We start from the raw sequence: 18,564 nt of genomic DNA, 5'->3' as shown, positions 1-18,564 counted from the left end.
TAGATATTACAGAAGATCTATCTGTTAGTTTTTGCCATAGCTAAATGCTTTCATTGCATAACTGAAAAGGGTAAGGAATTCATCTAGACAGACGAATATGTTCCCATTCTCACTAACTCAGACTTTACAAAAAATGTCTTGTATAACCTTTCAGGAGATTGACAATAAGGGAAGAATGATATTATATTCTATATGCAAGTTGCACATTGTCTAGAGCGGAGCTATACTGTGCCGTACGGAAAGAACTTTTAGTCATTGTAACTTTCGTGGAGATATTACTCCATAATCTCTACAGGGAAAGTAAAAGGAACATTCCATGGGTTTCTTTCGTTCAAGATTCCAGAAGGAAAATTTGCTAGGAGGAAAGAGATACGAAAAATGATACAAAGCATAGACCCGGGGGATGTTACAGATTTACAACCACCATAACTATTTATCAAAGATGAAGTCAATATTTGTAATTCATTAAATACCTGTAACAGGTTTGAAGGATTTGAGACCAGAATTGGGTTGAAATAACCTACTAGTTAAGATATTGAGAATTGAATATTACATCAATGATTGTGCTTTTAACTCCAGGACAGGATGCCGTGTAGGTTAAGAAACATATTGGACTCTTTTCCACTGCACGTCATCGTCCGGGACTCTAATCCTCTCTTCCGATTGGGTAGCTGTAGTGGTTAAGGTGGACATCCTTCCATGAGGTCTTACACATCAGGTCACTTTGATGGAGTTGTTACATGTAAGGTGGACATCCTTCCACAAGCTCTACATATCAGATCACTTTGGTGGATATCCTTCCACTAGCTCTACACATCAGGTCACTAAGGTGGACTGGTTAAGGTGGACATCCCACCACTAGCTCTACATATCAGGTCACTTTGGTGTAGTGGTTAAGGTGGACATCCCACCACTAGCTCTAGATATCAGGTCACTTTGGTGGAGTGGTTTAGGTGGACATCCTTCCACTAGCTCTACATATCAGGTCACTTTGGTGTAGTGGTTAAGGTGGACATCCCACCACTAGCTCTAGATATCAGGTCACTTTGGTGGAGTGGTTTAGGTGGACATCCTTCCACTAGCTCTACATATCGGCTCACTTTGGTAGAGTGGTTAAGGTGGAAATCTTTACATTCGCTCTACATATCAGGTCACTTTGGTAGAGTGATTATGGTGGACATCCTTCCACTAGATCTACATATCAGGTCACTTTGGTGTAGTGGTTAAGGTGGACATCCCACCACTAGCTCTACATATCAGATCACTTTGGTGTAGTGGTTAAGGTGGATATCCTTCCACTAGCTCTACACATCAGGTCAATTTTCGTAGAGTGATTATGGTGGACATCCTTCCACTAGCTCTACAGATCAGGTCACTTTGGTGGACTGGTTAAGGTGGACATCCCACCACTAGCTCTACATATCAGATCACTTTGGTGGAGTGATTATGGTGGACATCCTTCCACTAGCTCTACATATCAGGTCACTTTGGTGGAGTGGTTTAGGTGGACATCCCACCACTATCTCTACATATCAGATCACTTTGGTGTAGTGGTTAAGGTGGATATCCTTCCACTAGCTCTACACATCAGGTCACTTTGGTGGACTGGTTAAGGTGGACATCCCACCACTAGCTCTACAGATCAGGTCACTTTGGTGGACTGGTTAAGGTGGACATCCCACCACTAGCTCTACATATCAGATCACTTTGGTGGAGTGATTATGGTGGACATCCTTCCACTAGCTCTAGATATCAGGTCACTTTGGTGGAGTGGTTTAGGTGGACATCCCACCACTATCTCTACATATCAGGTCACTTTGGTGGACTGGTTAAGGTGGACATCCCACCACTAGCTCTACATATCAGATCACTTTGGTGGAGTGGTTAAGGTGGACATCCTTACACTAGATCTAAATATCAGGTCACTTTGGTGGACATCCTTCCACTAGCTCTACATATCGGCTCACTTTGGTGGAGTGGTTAAGGTGGAGATCTTTACACTCGCTCTAGATATCAGGTCACTTTGGTTAACTGGTTAAGGTGGACATCCTTCCACTAGCTCTACATATCAGGTCACTTTGGTAGAGTGGTTAAGGTGGAGATCTTTACACTAGCTCTACATATCAGGTCACTTTGGTAGAGTGATTATGGTGGACATCCCACCACTAGCTCTACACATCAGGTCACTTTGGTAGAGTGATTATGGTGGACATCCTTCCACTAGCTCTACAGATCAGGTCACTAAGGTGGACTGGTTAAGGTGGACATCCCACCACTATCTCTACATATCAGGTCACTTTGGTGAAGTGTTTAAGGTGGACATCCTTCCACTAGCTCTACAGATCAGGTCACTTTGGTGGAGTGGTTAAGGTGGACATCCTTTCAATGGCTCTACATATCAGGCCACTTCATTCAGTAATGGAAAAAAATTTGTTTTGAAGTTAAGATAAAAGTTTGATCACAATGACCTGTTTCATACACACTATCTCACCTACATCACGCATCAAGTTCATTATTCAAATAAGAACCAGATTCTTTCCATCCTACAGAAGGATTTGCAATCTATTCCCTGATTATGCCCCACCAATCTGGCCGTTCGACTCCTGGAGGCCCATGGTAAACATATTTCAGACAAAATTAGTTCCCCATTCTCCAAGGATGCTTCAGGTCTTTGGTAACAATCTTCTTCATTATCCATGACTACACACATGAAAGTAGGAAATATGGATGAACAGTGTTCCATGGCATTGCTAGGTGAATTAAAATGTTTTTGAATTTAAAGGACCAACATGTTTTGATAGACACATACTCATATTAATCAAAGAAAACAAAGACTATAGTATTTCTATTGGTTAAAACATTTATTGAAATTAGTGTATAAGCATGATTTGGCTTAACATCATTCATTGATATTCAGAGGTAGAAAAATCTCTTTTTTTTTCAAACTGTTTGAAAATGAATGGACAGAGGTATGTAATAGAATAGAGAGGACAGACTAAACCGTTCATGTGCGGTATCGCCCTCTATAGTGTTATAGACACACTGTCCACATCAGCTAGTTATCTTCATCAAATGATCAACTTAAAACCTACTGGATTTGGATACATGACATGTATAGTACAAACTGTTTTACCCTTGTACCAACTTCTAAATTTTCAAGAGTGGTCAATGATTGGAACTAAATAATGCACACAATTTTCTTAAATAATTTTAAGAAAATTATAAAGTGGAGATCCACAGTTGCTTCCACTGAGCTCAACTCTACACTTGGTAAGTGTAGCATAGTGTAGAGCAACCAACCATGGATCTCCTGTGATGGAGATATTTATGCAAAGGTACACTCCTTTGAAGGTCAAACATGTGGTAAAAGATAATGATTATAGTAGAAGCTAGTTTGTGGACAATGTGACTATACTGTGTACAATTGGATATCCAAGGAATTCCTGACTGTATAACGGACTAAGGTTCTGATCAATGTAAAACCCTGTCTGATGCGAGACAACCAATAAAACTCATGCTAATAAAAATATGTAAAAAAAAAAAAGATGTTAAAATACTAATGGATAATTAATCGTGCAAGATACAGAAATTAATTAAGAAACATTTCAAAAATTTGAAACAAGTTATAAAATCCTCTATAGTACAGCATGCATGTATGCTTTACATTTAGTTTATGGCAAAGGGGAACCAACTATACATTTTAATTAGCAACTTTTCATTTCAAATAGGGAAAACAAAGAGAAAAGAACCATGATTAAAGGTGCACTTTTATCACATGAAAATAAAGGCATTTATGTATATAAAGATAGTATAGTACAATCATATTTCAGGAATGTTTTTTATTTGAGTCAAATCAGTTCTTTACACCATTGTTGATACTTTTTAGGATCCATGATTAGTCAATAGCTAATCAACACTTGCTATTTCTTTTCTTTAAATCTGTTATTTCATTTTTGTACATCTCCTTATACAACAATGGTGTAAAGAATGACATAAGTACTAATAGTTATTCATCACTAGAATATAATATATATACACAGTTCTAACGTACAAATGACCTTTATAAATCTGTATATGTAAACAGGTCACTGACGTCATCCTATTTAGATGTCACAATAAATGTAGAATTATGCTGTCTCTGTACTTAGTAGTGAAGTAGATCTGCAGCAACAAACCAACTAAGGAATTTAGTAAAAACAAGAAGAAAACCAAAATCTATGAAGATCATCATTTCAATTTACCCTCAATAAAAACAATCATGGACTCTTTGCTCAAAAAAGATAGAATTGAAAACCTGGTGTATTTGGTTGTAATCTTTTGTTAGTGTGGTTAATGTTGAAGTGATATAGAAAATGAAATTTCATTGGCGATGATGATGAATTTGATATGATACATACAAACTGTAATCTTCTCAAAATAAACATTCATATTCAATAATATCTTTATATTACAAAATATCATTTTGGAAATGTTTTCTCTTATACCCATTTCAAAACCACATGTACTCAAACTTGTAATAACAGATCATTCCAATGAGAGGACGTCATCCTGCTCCTTTCCAGAACAAAATTCATAATTAATAACTTTGTATTACCTTGCAAATTAATTATAAAGTGAAAACAAAAAATTGATGGACTCAACTATGACAGAACTTAATATTTTTATCACAGCACAACTTCATCATTCAACAGTTTTGTTTATTTACAAAGACCAAATACTAAAACAGTAAGTCTTTGCATCAAAATTCAGCATATGTAATGATTGGTTCAAGATCATAAGAAAAACAAATTAATGTGTTAATAAGTTTTCTGTGCTTTGATTTTTTTATCAAATAATTTCAAATGTTTTCCATTTACACATGCTTCCAAAACATGCTACTGGGTAAGTTCCTGAATCACAGTACAAGAAGGGATCAGAGCTTTCCTGAGAGGTGTCAAGTCTGACTTCATGGTTGAATTGTTTCTGTATATAAACATCTTCTGAAGATTAAACACAACTACACTGTCCTAGTACTATGTAGATATAATACAATAATTTACAGAATAAAACTCAACAATAAAACCTGATAATTACTGAATATTAACTTTTCCATACTATACATACCAATAGTATTAACACAATCTCTTATCTGAACAATACCCGATTAAATACATTCCTTTAGTCACTGTAACCGCAATACTAAGTCCATGGAGGAAGAGAGAGATCCACAGTTTTGCTGGTAACCTTGAACTCTCATTTAACAATTTATTAAGTTTCTTGACAAAAAGTGGAATGGCCTAATTCAACTATCTGTCTACAACCAACTATTCCCTTGGTTCTGTAATATAAATCACTACCCATAACAGTGTTAATCTATTTACAATTATAGACTATATAAACATAACTTGTACAACATGATTTTTTATAACAATATTTGATATACAATTTTTCCCATAACAGCTCTTCATACTTTAATATGTAAAAAGGGCCAATTCATGATCAATTAATTTTGTTCCCTATAGAGAAAATTGGATTGGTTTATTTTGTTTAACATCCTGCTAACAACAATAATCGTCAGTAAGGTTTATTGGGTATTAGAGGCAAAGGAAAGATAGCTAACATTTTTCTTCTCTGTATAATGTATTTTTTTATCAACATTCTTTCAAGTAATTTTTTTATCTCTTACAATGCTTACTTTCTACTGAAGTTTAAGTAATAAACCCTGGAAACTATATATTACTACAATCAATAGAAGTTTATCAAATTTAAATTGGAACTATGGTACAATGTATTTCAATTTCAAAATCCTTATTATCAAATGGCTTATTGTGGCTGCATACAGCTAGAGATTTCTATTATTGTGAAAATGCATTTTTAGAATTTTTAGTTGATTTGCTATTTTGATACAGTCAAACATAAACAAATTCCCAAACTGTGAAAGAGTATCTAAAGTCTAACTACTTGCAATATTTTCAGTCTTAGAAGATACATTTATACATATTCATCAATCACAACTAAATTTAACTACTTTTATGTACAGAAATATACAATTGATTTCATTATCAGGCGTTTTAGCAGTGATGATTATATTCTTTCTCAAAAAAAAAATTAAAAAAAAAATTAACAAAACAAGTTGGTACAACATGATTAATATAGGTATATAAAGAATTTATTGAGAACTACACTAAATCAACGTATTGTATATAGATATATATTGACAGGAATAAACAAAATACAGTTGTGAATGTTTACTCTTTCACAGGAATTACAAACCAACAATTAACAGACATCACATAATCTACATAAACTCTGTGGATAATAAAACAATTCATATAATTCATAATAACACGAGCTGAACGACACAAAAACATTGTTCCCCACCGCATGGTGTGCGAGGTTCATGTCAACAGAAAGGAATAAACTGTAGTGTATTTAATGATTCCCAAATCAAGACTATGGAACCCTTTCATAAACTGGCCTCTTAATTCATAATCTATAATTTATCCCAATATTTCCATCGATTTCTATGAATGCAATATATACATTTCAAATTCTTTGATTCACCAAATATTTCATATGAACATTTTAATTCAGAGTGTTGGAGATTGCTTCCGTTACACAGACAATGTGCTGCAGGCTTCCATACAAAAAATGGATGCTCACTTTCAGGTAATACTATTATTTAGTCTATATTAAATCAGTAATTTAATGTAAGAAATATAATAACTTGACTGCTTTCTCACAAAACACATATTAACAGATATTCAAACAAATGGAATGCTCAAATTACACGAGTTTAAAAAATGGTTCTATGCCAACTCAACGTCTCCTTTCCCCAAATCAGCCTTGGTTCAACAGTGTAAACAATTAACACACAATTAATATAAACAGGAGACAGCCATTTGGAACTGTCATTAGATTTTTCAAAAACTACTGCTAATAACAAAGTAATAAATCAACAAATTTGTAACAAAACTTGGTCCTTCTTTTCACCAATATAGAAATAGTAAGATGGTCCCAGAAAAATTGAAATCACAATGCCCTCAACAAATAATTGTCTTTGAAATAACCAACATCTTTCACAGGAGGAAAAAAAACCAATACAACAACAATGCTGTAATCATACTTATTTTAGTGGTAGTTTTTTAAGCGCTGTGTCTTAAATTTTGTAAAAAGGGCATTTCCAGTATTAACCACCGAATTTCGCTATACTGATATCTGCGCTAATAAACCATAGTCAACATATTTAGCATTTGTGCTAAAATTTGAGCAAGGTAAAATAAGTACCGGTATGCTTTCAGTATTTGGTCCTGTTGATAACTATGTCAGTTTTCTCTTTATATCAGCTATTTCAATAAGGAGAAATTTAATTCATAACTTCAACAAATATTGCAATCAGAATGAATAGCTTTTGGAATATTGTTTTTGACATCTATCAAAGAGGAATGGTGAACATTGGTCCCTCAGGAATAAAAATGAAAATGTTTATCATCTACACAATTGGAGTTTTAAAATTGCATTATATTATCTCCACTGTATTCTTGTGGAAGGTAATGGATGAGTGGGTAAGAAAAAGGGGATACAGAATGACTGAAAAAGTTTAATACAAAGTTTGAAGAAAATTATTTATACAGAATTGATGTGATAGATTTTATGCAGAACATCTAAAAGACTTCAAAAGTTGAAATATCTGTATTTCAATTATTTTTCGTGTAATTAGTTGGGAGAAAAATATAAAATCTACAGAAATCAATTGTTCTACAAAAGGCCCTTGTCTGGAAGAGAGTGATTTTACTGGACAAACAGTTAGGCATATTCCATTGTTTAACATAAAGTACTGCACTTGTCATAATCGTATGTAGCCATAATATTTATGTACATATATATCTTGATATCATCAATTTGTATTTACAAAATATCTGTATAGTATTTAAAAGAATAAATGGTCCACATCATCATATAAAACAATAATATGTCAACAAAAACATAGCAAATTCACAAAATTAAATTGAGCATGCTTTTTTCACATAATATTGGACCCACAATTTTAACCATTGGTCCCAATGAAACAATGCCTCAGTTAAAATATCCCACCGCAGCAACATGCATTGGACAAAAGTCACTCTCTCCACTTCAGTAGCATACATCAGACATTTCAAATAAACATGTCCAATAGTGGTAAAAAATTAATAAAACCTCTTCCAATTCCTCACCTCTGTTAACAAAGCTGTCAATGTTTTATTCAAGAGTCTCTATTCCTCATATTTGGAGTAGTCTTGATTGTATAATATGTTAATCAATCTCATACTCATATGGTTCCGTTTTCAGCAAAAGACATCAACTAAGGAATAGCAAACAATTTTCCGTTATTCCATATCACCAGTTTGTGTGATAGTAATCAGTAATCCATCAACTTTCTGATCCTTACAATGTTCTATTTCACCTTTGCGTATTACAAAGTTACCTCCCTTGTAGGTAACACTTTTGATATCATTATTTTGTTTTCTCTGAAAAGTATCATGTAACGCTAGCACAATCAATAACAACCCACAAGGGCGGATAACTCTGTAATATACAAATACAGACTTCTGCGGAGGTATTTTTGTAAGGATCTGACGGAGGTGAGTGTTTAGGCCTCCAAACCAACATTTTCTAGTTTGGAGGTAGCATAGAAGTCTGAAGTATCCTCTAACTTTGTAACTTTCACGATACAATTTCCATCGAGATGTTTCTCCAGGTTTTTCTGTGTGACAAAGCCCTCGCCACAGTGCCTACACTCATTGCGAGACTTGAGGATGTGAATTTGGGACTTCATGTGACGGTTCAGATCAGACTGGGTTACTCCCTTGTAGTTACATACCTTGCAGCAGAACTCACGTATACCTGTCAAATAGATTCAGTAAATCTGATCTTAAAAAAAAATATCAATGGTGTATATAATTTAATTTTTGATGTCTAAAGTTTTCTAAAAACATTTTTTTAGATTAAACCTTGACACTGAATTGTTCTAGATTGAAAAAAATGTTTTGAGAAATAAGTTACTTTTATCATAGTCATAGATATCATGGTAGATTGCTGTACAATTGTAATGTTGTAATAAGATTTACTGTACAGACAAAATGGTATCAACATGTACTGATCTAAACGCAGACATGAAAGCCTTGTTTGGAACAATCATATCTCAAAGAATTTTCCTGTGTCAGAAGGTTTGAAAGAACTTACATATTGATTACAGGTAAGAGTGTATAACAATTGTCTTATTAATGCAATAAAACCTGGATTCCAACCAAACCTACCTTGATGTCGCATCATATGGACCTTGAGTTGACTGTTGGTACGGGCAAAGTAGTCACAGTATTTACACTTGTATGGTCGGATATCTGTCAACAAAAATATACTTTAAATCAAAAATTAATCAAAACAACTACGTGTTATATATTACAATGTTAGACCCGGGACTAGTATTACTTGTACTTTTGGTAACAGTAAATCTTATTGTAGTCATTTATATCGATGACACTAAGGTTTAAGTCAAAGAAATCTAGGAATACTTTCCTTTCTACTGATTCAGATGAAGAAATTGTATAGAACTTAGTGTTGCTATTAATATTGATCCAATTAATGATTATGTCAGATGATAGAACTTCGCCGTGTTTCATGAACATTCCTTATCTTTAGGAATTCCTTAACTTAAAATTCCCTATAGGAAAGCAATACAGGGGTTAAGAAAAAAGTCTTAATTTAAGGAGCCTTCCTTAAAATCTGTAATGCTTTCCTTAGATTTAGTTAAGAAATTCCTTACATTAAGAAATGCTCATTAAACTGGGCCCTGAGTATCACTAGTATCACTTCTACTTTAACCAAGAAAACAAACTGCTGTTAATACATCAGTAGTGATCATACCTTCATGGAAGTCCATATGTCTGTTGATGTCAGAGTAGGAGAGAAAGTCTTTACTACAGAATGGACATCTATATACTACACGGCCATCTGTCAATGTCATTGGCTTACAAACTTTATCCCTGTTTACCGGTGCATTCACAATTGGCAGTCTAAAAGGAGGAAACCAATGTGTGATTGTAAACATAATTAAACAAGGGAAACCATCAAATGATATCCCTTTGAAGAACATAAAGAATTCAACTTTAAATTTAAAAAAGAAAAAAGAGAAAAAAAAAAGAAAAAAAAGAATTCAACTGATCAGCTGTATGTAAAACCAAATACTTCAGTTTTCTATATGAAGTCGATATTTTCTCTTAAATAACACCATAATCTTTTGTTCAGTGCATTTTTATTTGATTTCATTTATCTATCATTTAATGGGAAAATACATACTCACTAATATTTCTTTTATCTAAAAATGAACTAATTTTACTACATTAATGTCATATATGGTGTTCCATAAGATGAAATTGCAATCTGTTTGTGTATATTGATATTTTCTATATTTATGAAAACATACCTTGAGTGTGTTCGAGAAAGCGAGGTAACTTTACGTCCATCAGCAGATATCTGGCTCCAAGCGTAGCCCGGGACTGAGGTACACGAGGTAGGTGTTTCATTTGGAGACCACTGAACCCGAGGAAATCCAACGAGCGTATCTCTGTCACTACCCTCAGTGTTAGAAGGCGACGGTTCCGATGACATTGGAGTGGAGCTGTCCAAGGGAACAGAGTCCTTGGCTGGAATTTGATTGGGTGAGTTGGCAACTTGCACCATGCCAATAATATTGCCAGGAATTGGAGAAGGGAAGGCAGAGTTAGAGAGAAGCATCATAGGTTGAGGCTGACCGGTGGTAGCTCCACTAGCACTGGTCAGTATCATCTGCTGACCAGGGTTCATCACAAACTGTGCCACAGGGGTATTAGGATTGACAATGTTAGGTGCTGAATTAGTTGTAGGAGGCACATCAGGTTGAGGGGACAATGGTTCCTGTTTGATCTGTACACCACCCGGCAGTTCTACACTTCCAGGTAAGGCTGCTAGATTTGCTCCAGCTGCCTCACCGTTGATGAGGAGTCGGGTAGGAATTGGGATTGGAACATGTGCCACAGTTGATGCAGGGGGAGGAATGGATATTTGTAAAGGTGGTGGTGGTGGGATAGAAGCGTTTTGGAGTTTGACAGGCTGAGATGATTTGCGCTTGGACTTGCTTATTTCCTTTGCTAGTGACCGTTTGGATAATACTGGAGCAACAATTCCATCTTGGCTGTTGGCTTCACTACTCTCTTCTGAGTCTCGTTCGGACCAGACATCCAAAAGACGTGGACCAGCATCAACCTCAGGGTCATCATCTGGTCCACAAGGCATCACAACAGTAACATCTTCTTGTATACCTTCTTTGATGAGTAACTCTCGAGCTCTTTCCTCCTGTGACTGGCGTGGTGTGTTGTCAGCCTCAGGCTTTGAACTTGTCTTTTTACTGAGGAGGTTGGACAGCAGTGAATGTTTGGTAGAGGCTTTGATATGAGGTTTAACAGTATGGCTGTTGTCCTGGAGACCGTGAAACATGGATAAATGTTGACGCAGAGCTGTGAACTCCATAAAGCCCTTCCCACACTCCTGACAATAGCACTGTTTATGTCCACTGTGTATCTTGATATGTTTGAGTAGGGAAATCTCCCGGTGGAATGATTTACGACACACTAGGCATACATACGAACCATTGCTGTTTTTTCGATATTTCAATCCACGCCAGAAGCGACACAACATATCATTATCACGCTCTTCTGAATCTTTCTTGAATATATCCTCATCGTCTATCTTGCTTTCGATGGGCGATGAACTGCCTTCCCTCTCATCACTATTCTCATCATTCCCCTCTGACTTCACCTGAATTCCTGAATCCATGTCTGAGTTAGATGTATCATTGTCCGCATCATTATTCTTACACTGATTCTCTTGTCTCCTACTTGCATGGTCCACCTCTGAGGGATGCTTTTTTCTAATATGCTGCATCACTTGGTTCTTAAACCAAAATGAGGCCTTACATAACTGGCACTGAAAAATCACTATATCTTTTTCAAAATGCATTGACAAGTGGCACTGCACCTTACTCAGGTAGTTAAACACCTTACCACATAAGTAACACTTGTACAGACTCATGTCTTTCCCAGTGGTAAGGTTGACTCCATCCAGCCGCGTGATCAGCACTGTCTCGTTACGGATACTGATTCTATTTTTAGTGAAATGAGACCCGTGAATGATCTCCGCCCCAACCATACTGGATCCATCTTTGATCATCTGTGTAATGTCTGGCGGGTCCAAATTGTCAGTGTCAATAGGCTGGTCCTTACATTCATCCATCATGTCAGAATCACCCTGTTCCATCATCACTTGACTTCCGTTTGCTAACTTATGTTTGAACAATCCTGTTGATTCATCTAACTCTACTTCACCATCTTGGAATGAGTTTGAGTAACCACAACTGTAGAAGACTTTATTTCCGTTCTCTATCGGGTAATTGTCCAAAGTTGGAATGGAGGAGGTTTCATCAGAGTCATCATCTTCATCAGCTTCCACAGAGTTATTGGAACTCGAAGGCTTTGGAGTAACATTGTTGCTAACATTCTGATTAGCCATTTTTGTAGCAATAGTGTGTAGATTTGTTTGTTTTTTCAGACGAAGGAAGCGTTCCTCCAGCCCTGGACTGAGCTCTATGTCAAATCCGTGAGCAGATTTCTTATGGTAGAGCATACTGTTCTTGGCACGAAATGGTTTTCCACAGACCTATAACAAATACATTTTACATTATTTTTACGCTTCTAGTTATCTTAAAATTGGGTAAAAGAAAAATAAAATCAAATAATTTTCATAATTGATCTCCTGGACCTTCTTTATTGAAAAAGAGTAAATACTGAAATGGTGAAGATCTGGTTAATTAAAGCTTACCTTATTTTGTTAATATTGGGAATAATTACAGGTTATGTTAATACCCGGTATGTGAATTTTTTTTGTCTTTTTGTCAAAGTGTCCCACAATATCTTAATTACTTGTCTATTGGTCAAAGTTCTGTTGACCAGTTTTCACTATAAAATACTTATATAACTAATATATATTAATTACTTACATCACACTTGAAGGGTCGTTCCCCGGTGTGGCACATCATGTGTCGTTTAAGGTCGCTGGGCTTCAGACAGAGTTTTCCACATACATAGCAAGTGCGGTCACTCTGACTCTCCACATCAGCTCCACTCTCTGGACTTGTGCTGGAATCCTTCCCATCCTGTCTGGTCATACCATCCATTAGGGTAACATCTGGTGAGTCCTCCGACTTAAATCGCTTCGTTCCATCTGGAGAGATGAGCTCAGCTCGAAGCTGATCCATCTCCAGTTTCCGTTTCCTCATGAGTGAGTACTTTTGAGATATGTTACTGTTTTCACTCTTGATGCCATGATGCATAAACTGGTGGTATTGAAGGCTACGCTTTGCTTTAAACATACGACTGCACATCTGAAATTCAGAAAAACATTCATTACTTTTATAATATTACTTCAATTACTGTTTCTTTATCAAGAATGCTTCAAAATTAATGTTTTCTATAGTTCAAAATGGTTTTAAATTATTCCTAGTAACTTCTACAGTCATGGGTGAGGACGACCTCCCTTGTGTATTCCTTCTTTGCATATTAGAGTTAGCTCCCTTGCTGGTAGGTATCGATTGTTCCTTCATTATTTTATGAGAAAATTCACAAATTTTCTCCGAAAAGTACGACATTACACTCGCAAACACTTGACATCACAATCAATGCCTACCTGCAAGAGCAGATGACTCTGTAATATACAAATACAGAATAAGTTAGGTGAGCGATATTATGTTGGGGAGACATCATGAATCTTTTTGTTTGTGTTCCTATATATAGCACTGAAGATTTGTTGTCTATGTTATAATGCTATCACTGCTCAGCCATATAAGTCAATGTTAAAATGCTATCACTACTCAGCTATATAGTTCAAGCTGACAGAAATATACAGCCACAACATCCACACAGCGGACCTGTAAGAGGAGAGAAAAAAAAGACGGCCTGACATGGGTTTTAACTTGTGACCCTCGGAACAACAGTTGGTTGCTCTACTGATTGGGGTACCAGGTCGCTGGCGATCAACCCGTCCCAGAAAAACACTCCTAGTAAATCAAAGAATCCTGATTACAGGCTATATGATGAAACCACAAGGTTGGGTATAACTAAGACTTACCATGCATTTGAATGGACGTTCCCCAGTGTGTTTACGGATATGTCGCTGAAGATCTGCTGGACTTTTCTTGACCACTGAACAGAAGTTACATGTCCTGTCCTTCAGAGAGGAGCTATATCCTTTACTAAGAGTTTCCTCCCTTTGGCTGTCAACTTCCTTCTTGGTTTCTCCCTCGTCGCTTGCTTCATCAATACACAGTTGTCCTTCGTCCTCCTCTAATTCCATACCTTCACCATCCTCTTTTTCACTTTCATTGTTTTCTGATAGGTTATCATCTTGGTCAGCATGCTGTAGTTCTACACTGGAATCAGTTTTAATATCTTTTTCACTAGCATTGTCCTTCTCTTCCATATCTTCCTCTGTCCTTCTTTTGTCCATACTTTCGACATCTGACCGATCACCTTTACCACTTTCATTGACAGTCTCCTTACCTGAAGTATTTTTAGAACTGTCTATTTCCTTTTTAATTGTTTTGACAATATCTAACTGCTTAGATTCAGTTTCAGAATCCATCCTTTGTTCAGTCATTTGGTCCTCAGACTTCAAATCTTTAACTATGTTATCCGTGGAACCCTCACCATCAGGAATGTTTTCAGTACTATCTACATTTCCATCCTCGGACTCATTTTCATTTTCGTCTGACTCATCACTATCTCTCTCATTCCTTATATCCTCCTCTTCTTCCTTGTCTTCATCTACACTTCTCTCGCTGATTTCATCTTCCACAGAATTTTCTTTCTCTTTCTTTTGTTTCTCTTTCTCAGTCTTCTTTGGGGTGATGTAACCTGGAGTTTTACCCGAAGGAGGAGCACCTTTACTACGAGTTACTCTAGTTGTGCGCAATGGTGTTACAATGTTCCCATTGTCATCCGAAATAGCCTTTTTGTGAATTGAAGATTTTCTTGTAGATTTTGTGGGGCTTTCATCTTCTTCTTCACCTGAAAACCACAAATATAATGTCTTAATGACTTTTCAAACTTGAAAGTAGTATATGTAAAGCCATTTCAATAGCAGAATCAGCATACATTCTTATCATGCACATGTTGCCTCAGTAACACAACTTTGTATTAGTATAAATTTATATAATGCAGACCATGTGTAAACGAGCCAATGGACCAGGTGTTGTACTGCAGTGTACTAGAACAATAGAACAGATGATATTCATGCAAATGCCCACTACCTACAGGCCAAGATGTCCAAGTAGATCGCCATCATGATTTATTGATCAAAATTGGACTTTATAAACAAATCATGCCCACAGCAAGATTCACAACCAGTATAAAGTATTTATAAAATTCTACTATAACAATACTCTATTCAGAAGATTCACTCCCAATATTTAGCTGTGGGTCTTAATTGTGACAAACATCCTTATCTCAACATTAAGTTTTCACTCTAAGTGTCATAATAGTACTACTCTGCAGAACGGTCTAGGTGTCATCATAGCAATACTTTGCAGAACTGAGAAAACATCATACAACATATGTACATAATACTTATAATACTCATTAGGACACTTGTGAGGGTAAATTGTCTTTTATGGCATGTTTTGAAATTCAATTTAAGAAATGACTAGATTATAGAGTTAAAGCATAATACCTCTCTTCACCGATTAAGTTGTTAAAGCTTAATACCTCTCTTCACTGATTAAGTTGTTTAATAACAAATTATCTCTATTTATTGATCCTGATAATCACTTTACAGCTTATATACATTTATATTAGCTACTTATTTACTTGCATACTTCATAGTTTTATAACTTGCCAGTCTTTAGATAACAATAATGGTTTACTTAGTTTTTTATGTGTCATAAATATATCAAAGAATTTTAGCTATTTTATCAATGTTATCTCAAAAAAATAATTTTCTCTGAAAATCAAAGAATCATAATCAAGCCCTATGCCTATTTATATAACAAAGGAGTTAATATAACTTTTGCTTTACCTCCCTTAACCTTCACATAGTCAATTTAAAACAATTTAATCAGCTGACATGATTTTTCTCTATTTTGTTTACCCAAAGTTAGAAAATCATTGGAATTATGTGTCTCACAGTGTAGGTGACAATAATGTTAAAATAGCCAAGAGGCAGAAAGATCCATTAGATGCTTAATAAGCGAGTGTTAATTACTCATTATGTGACCTGCATAATTGATCTGCCCCATTTCCAGCCTCTTATCTCAATGTATTCGTCAATACCGTAACAGTATTATGGCAGTTATTTCCCCAGTAAATTAGCTCCCCCCCTCCCCCTCAACACCCTCCCTTCCAATGCATATATGCATACCAGATCAATTAATCACTGGACCAGGACCTGAACATGTCAGACACACTTGATTGAACACTTAAGTGGCAACTATAAACTCGTAATGAATCAATTAGGGGGAAAACAGTAAAAGGCTTTAACTTTTTTGCTGAAAATTGTGACTTAGTTGGTAAATAATGTTATTCTAGCTGGTATGTTTTTTTTTTTACTTTCTTTGCATAACTTTCATGACAGTATTATAGCATATTTTCATTACTTGTTTCAAAATTGAAAAAGGATAGTTGTATCTGCAAGGGAGCAAATTTGGTCATTAAAAAAAAATAAATAAAAGTACATTGTATATAATTATATATAATGTACCTGGTGGTTTGTCATTATAACCTTAATGAAGGAATATGGTGACAATTAAAATTCCAATATAATTCTTCTAAACTTACATATATAAATCAATTAATACTTAACATTTTAGCATGATAAAACCAATGGATAGTAATGTAATACGTAGTCCTCAGCTGGTACTGTATGTTTTTATTATGTACATACACCAGTACCATCAATTGTTTTACCTTTGATTTTTGAGGTTTGAAGCACATGTCCAAAAATTAGATCATGATTGAGTATTACGTAAAAGTATTACTATTTATAATGTAAAGTTCCATATTTAAACATTAATTCTGTGAGACAAAAACTACCATTAATATTTTTAGTGAGTTAATCCAACATGATCATTTATAAGGTTTCCCTCTACATGTCTCAAGATTGAATACATAAATAACTTGCATACTGCAGGTCATGTACACAGTTGAAAACAGCATTTCTGATACATGTAAAAAACACTTAACAGTATCTGTCACACAGGTAAACACAAGGGAAACACAGGTATTAGTGTACATGTGTATATATAATGTTACAGCTCATATATATAACATAGGTTTACCTGGAGTGGAGACCAGAGATGTGCCATTTTTTCTCCATTGGTCTGATGTAGGTGAAAAGGACATGTTTAGCTGTGGCCAAGTTGTACATACAGAAATGCCTCACGTGTCACATGAAATTCTATATATAACCCAGCATGAGAACAGGTTCTTTTCTGAATGTCTGACCACTGAATGACCAGCTATTGACCAGTCCTGGCTAACATTGTACGTGTAAAACGTTAGACTAGCCTCGGGTCACGCTGTGCGTCTCCACAATCACATGGCCGTGTATAAACACACATACCTGGTCGACCCAAGGCTTAGAATGCATACCTGGTATATACAATATAAACCAACACGTATACCTCGTGGCTAAACCAACTTGAGACTATCTAGGGGGTCATGTGACTTGCATTCCCTGTCAAATTCTCGGCCCCGCAGGCATGACTATAGAGCGCTAGCATGCAAAGACACGCATCATGCACACGGTCAATAGAGCTAGTCCTACCTGTACTGGCTGATCTGCCGTGTGTGTGCGTGTCACCAGGTATGCCTGACGAATACCTGAACCCCAATTACTTGGCCAAACCATGGGAATCCGGCCTGGTCACTCATTCTGATTTTCCACAGATCATGGGAGCTTGAATGGACTGTACTGGTCACTTAGTGGTCACTTAATGGAGAAAAAAGATATTCCCCATCCCTCCAGTATGAAGTATGATAAGTTCATGGATGTGAATAAAACATTTCATTTGACATCAACTTTTAGTAAAATTTGTGTTAGCACACTTCCTGCCTTTTCTTATATCTGAAATCTAACCTCTGCATGCATGCATGCATGTGTATTGTGTGGCGGGTTTATGGTTGTTAAACTATTCGTGTGTATGTGTGTTTACTGACCTTGTGCCCGATTTGAGGGTCGTTTATGTACCTATGGGTCGATTTTAATCTTGTCCTGCTAGCAGGGTACATTGTAAGCCAGTGACTAACTCATGTGTGTATACACGACCATTGTGCGATCAGAGTACAGGTATTTATACATGGGTGTGAGAATACCTATACGGCCCACCTGATTGAGCTAGATCTAGGTTATATACACCCGCCGTACACCACTATACCAGAGATACGGCTTTCAAAACCTGATCATGCATTTCCCATCCTAGAAGGACAGGTTTGCCTGATCAGACAAACATGTGATTTCAGAATT

The 18,564-nt window shown here is 36.0% G+C and overlaps 1 protein-coding gene across 5 annotated transcripts in view; it reads right to left on the bottom strand.

Moving 5' to 3' along the window:
• Positions 1-2,842: 2,842 nt before the first annotated feature.
• Positions 2,843-18,564, bottom strand: part of LOC138320694 (zinc finger protein 236-like) — a 31,854-nt gene continuing 16,132 nt past the window's right edge. For 4 of the 5 annotated variants that reach the window (XM_069263859.1, XM_069263861.1, XM_069263860.1 and 1 more), the window contains 6 exons: positions 14,176-15,113; positions 13,049-13,432; positions 10,442-12,708; positions 9,883-10,031; positions 9,276-9,359; positions 2,843-8,862 (listed from right to left, as the gene is read on the bottom strand). In XM_069263859.1, coding sequence (XP_069119960.1) covers positions 8,609-8,862; positions 9,276-9,359; positions 9,883-10,031; positions 10,442-12,708; positions 13,049-13,432; positions 14,176-15,113 — 4,076 coding nt within the window. In that variant the 3' untranslated portion in view covers positions 2,843-8,608. Of the gene's footprint in view, positions 8,863-9,275; positions 9,360-9,882; positions 10,032-10,441; positions 12,709-13,048; positions 13,433-14,175; positions 15,114-17,377; positions 17,762-18,564 lie in introns of those variants that run through there. The other variant, XM_069263858.1, reaches the window with a different exon arrangement.

The sequence above is a fragment of the Argopecten irradians genome, chromosome 4 (assembly GCF_041381155.1).
Source record: "Argopecten irradians isolate NY chromosome 4, Ai_NY, whole genome shotgun sequence".
NCBI lineage: Eukaryota > Metazoa > Mollusca > Bivalvia > Pectinida > Pectinidae > Argopecten > Argopecten irradians.
The sequence above is the reverse complement of the archived record's forward strand: the minus strand, read 5'-3'. Positions and strand labels throughout refer to the sequence as shown.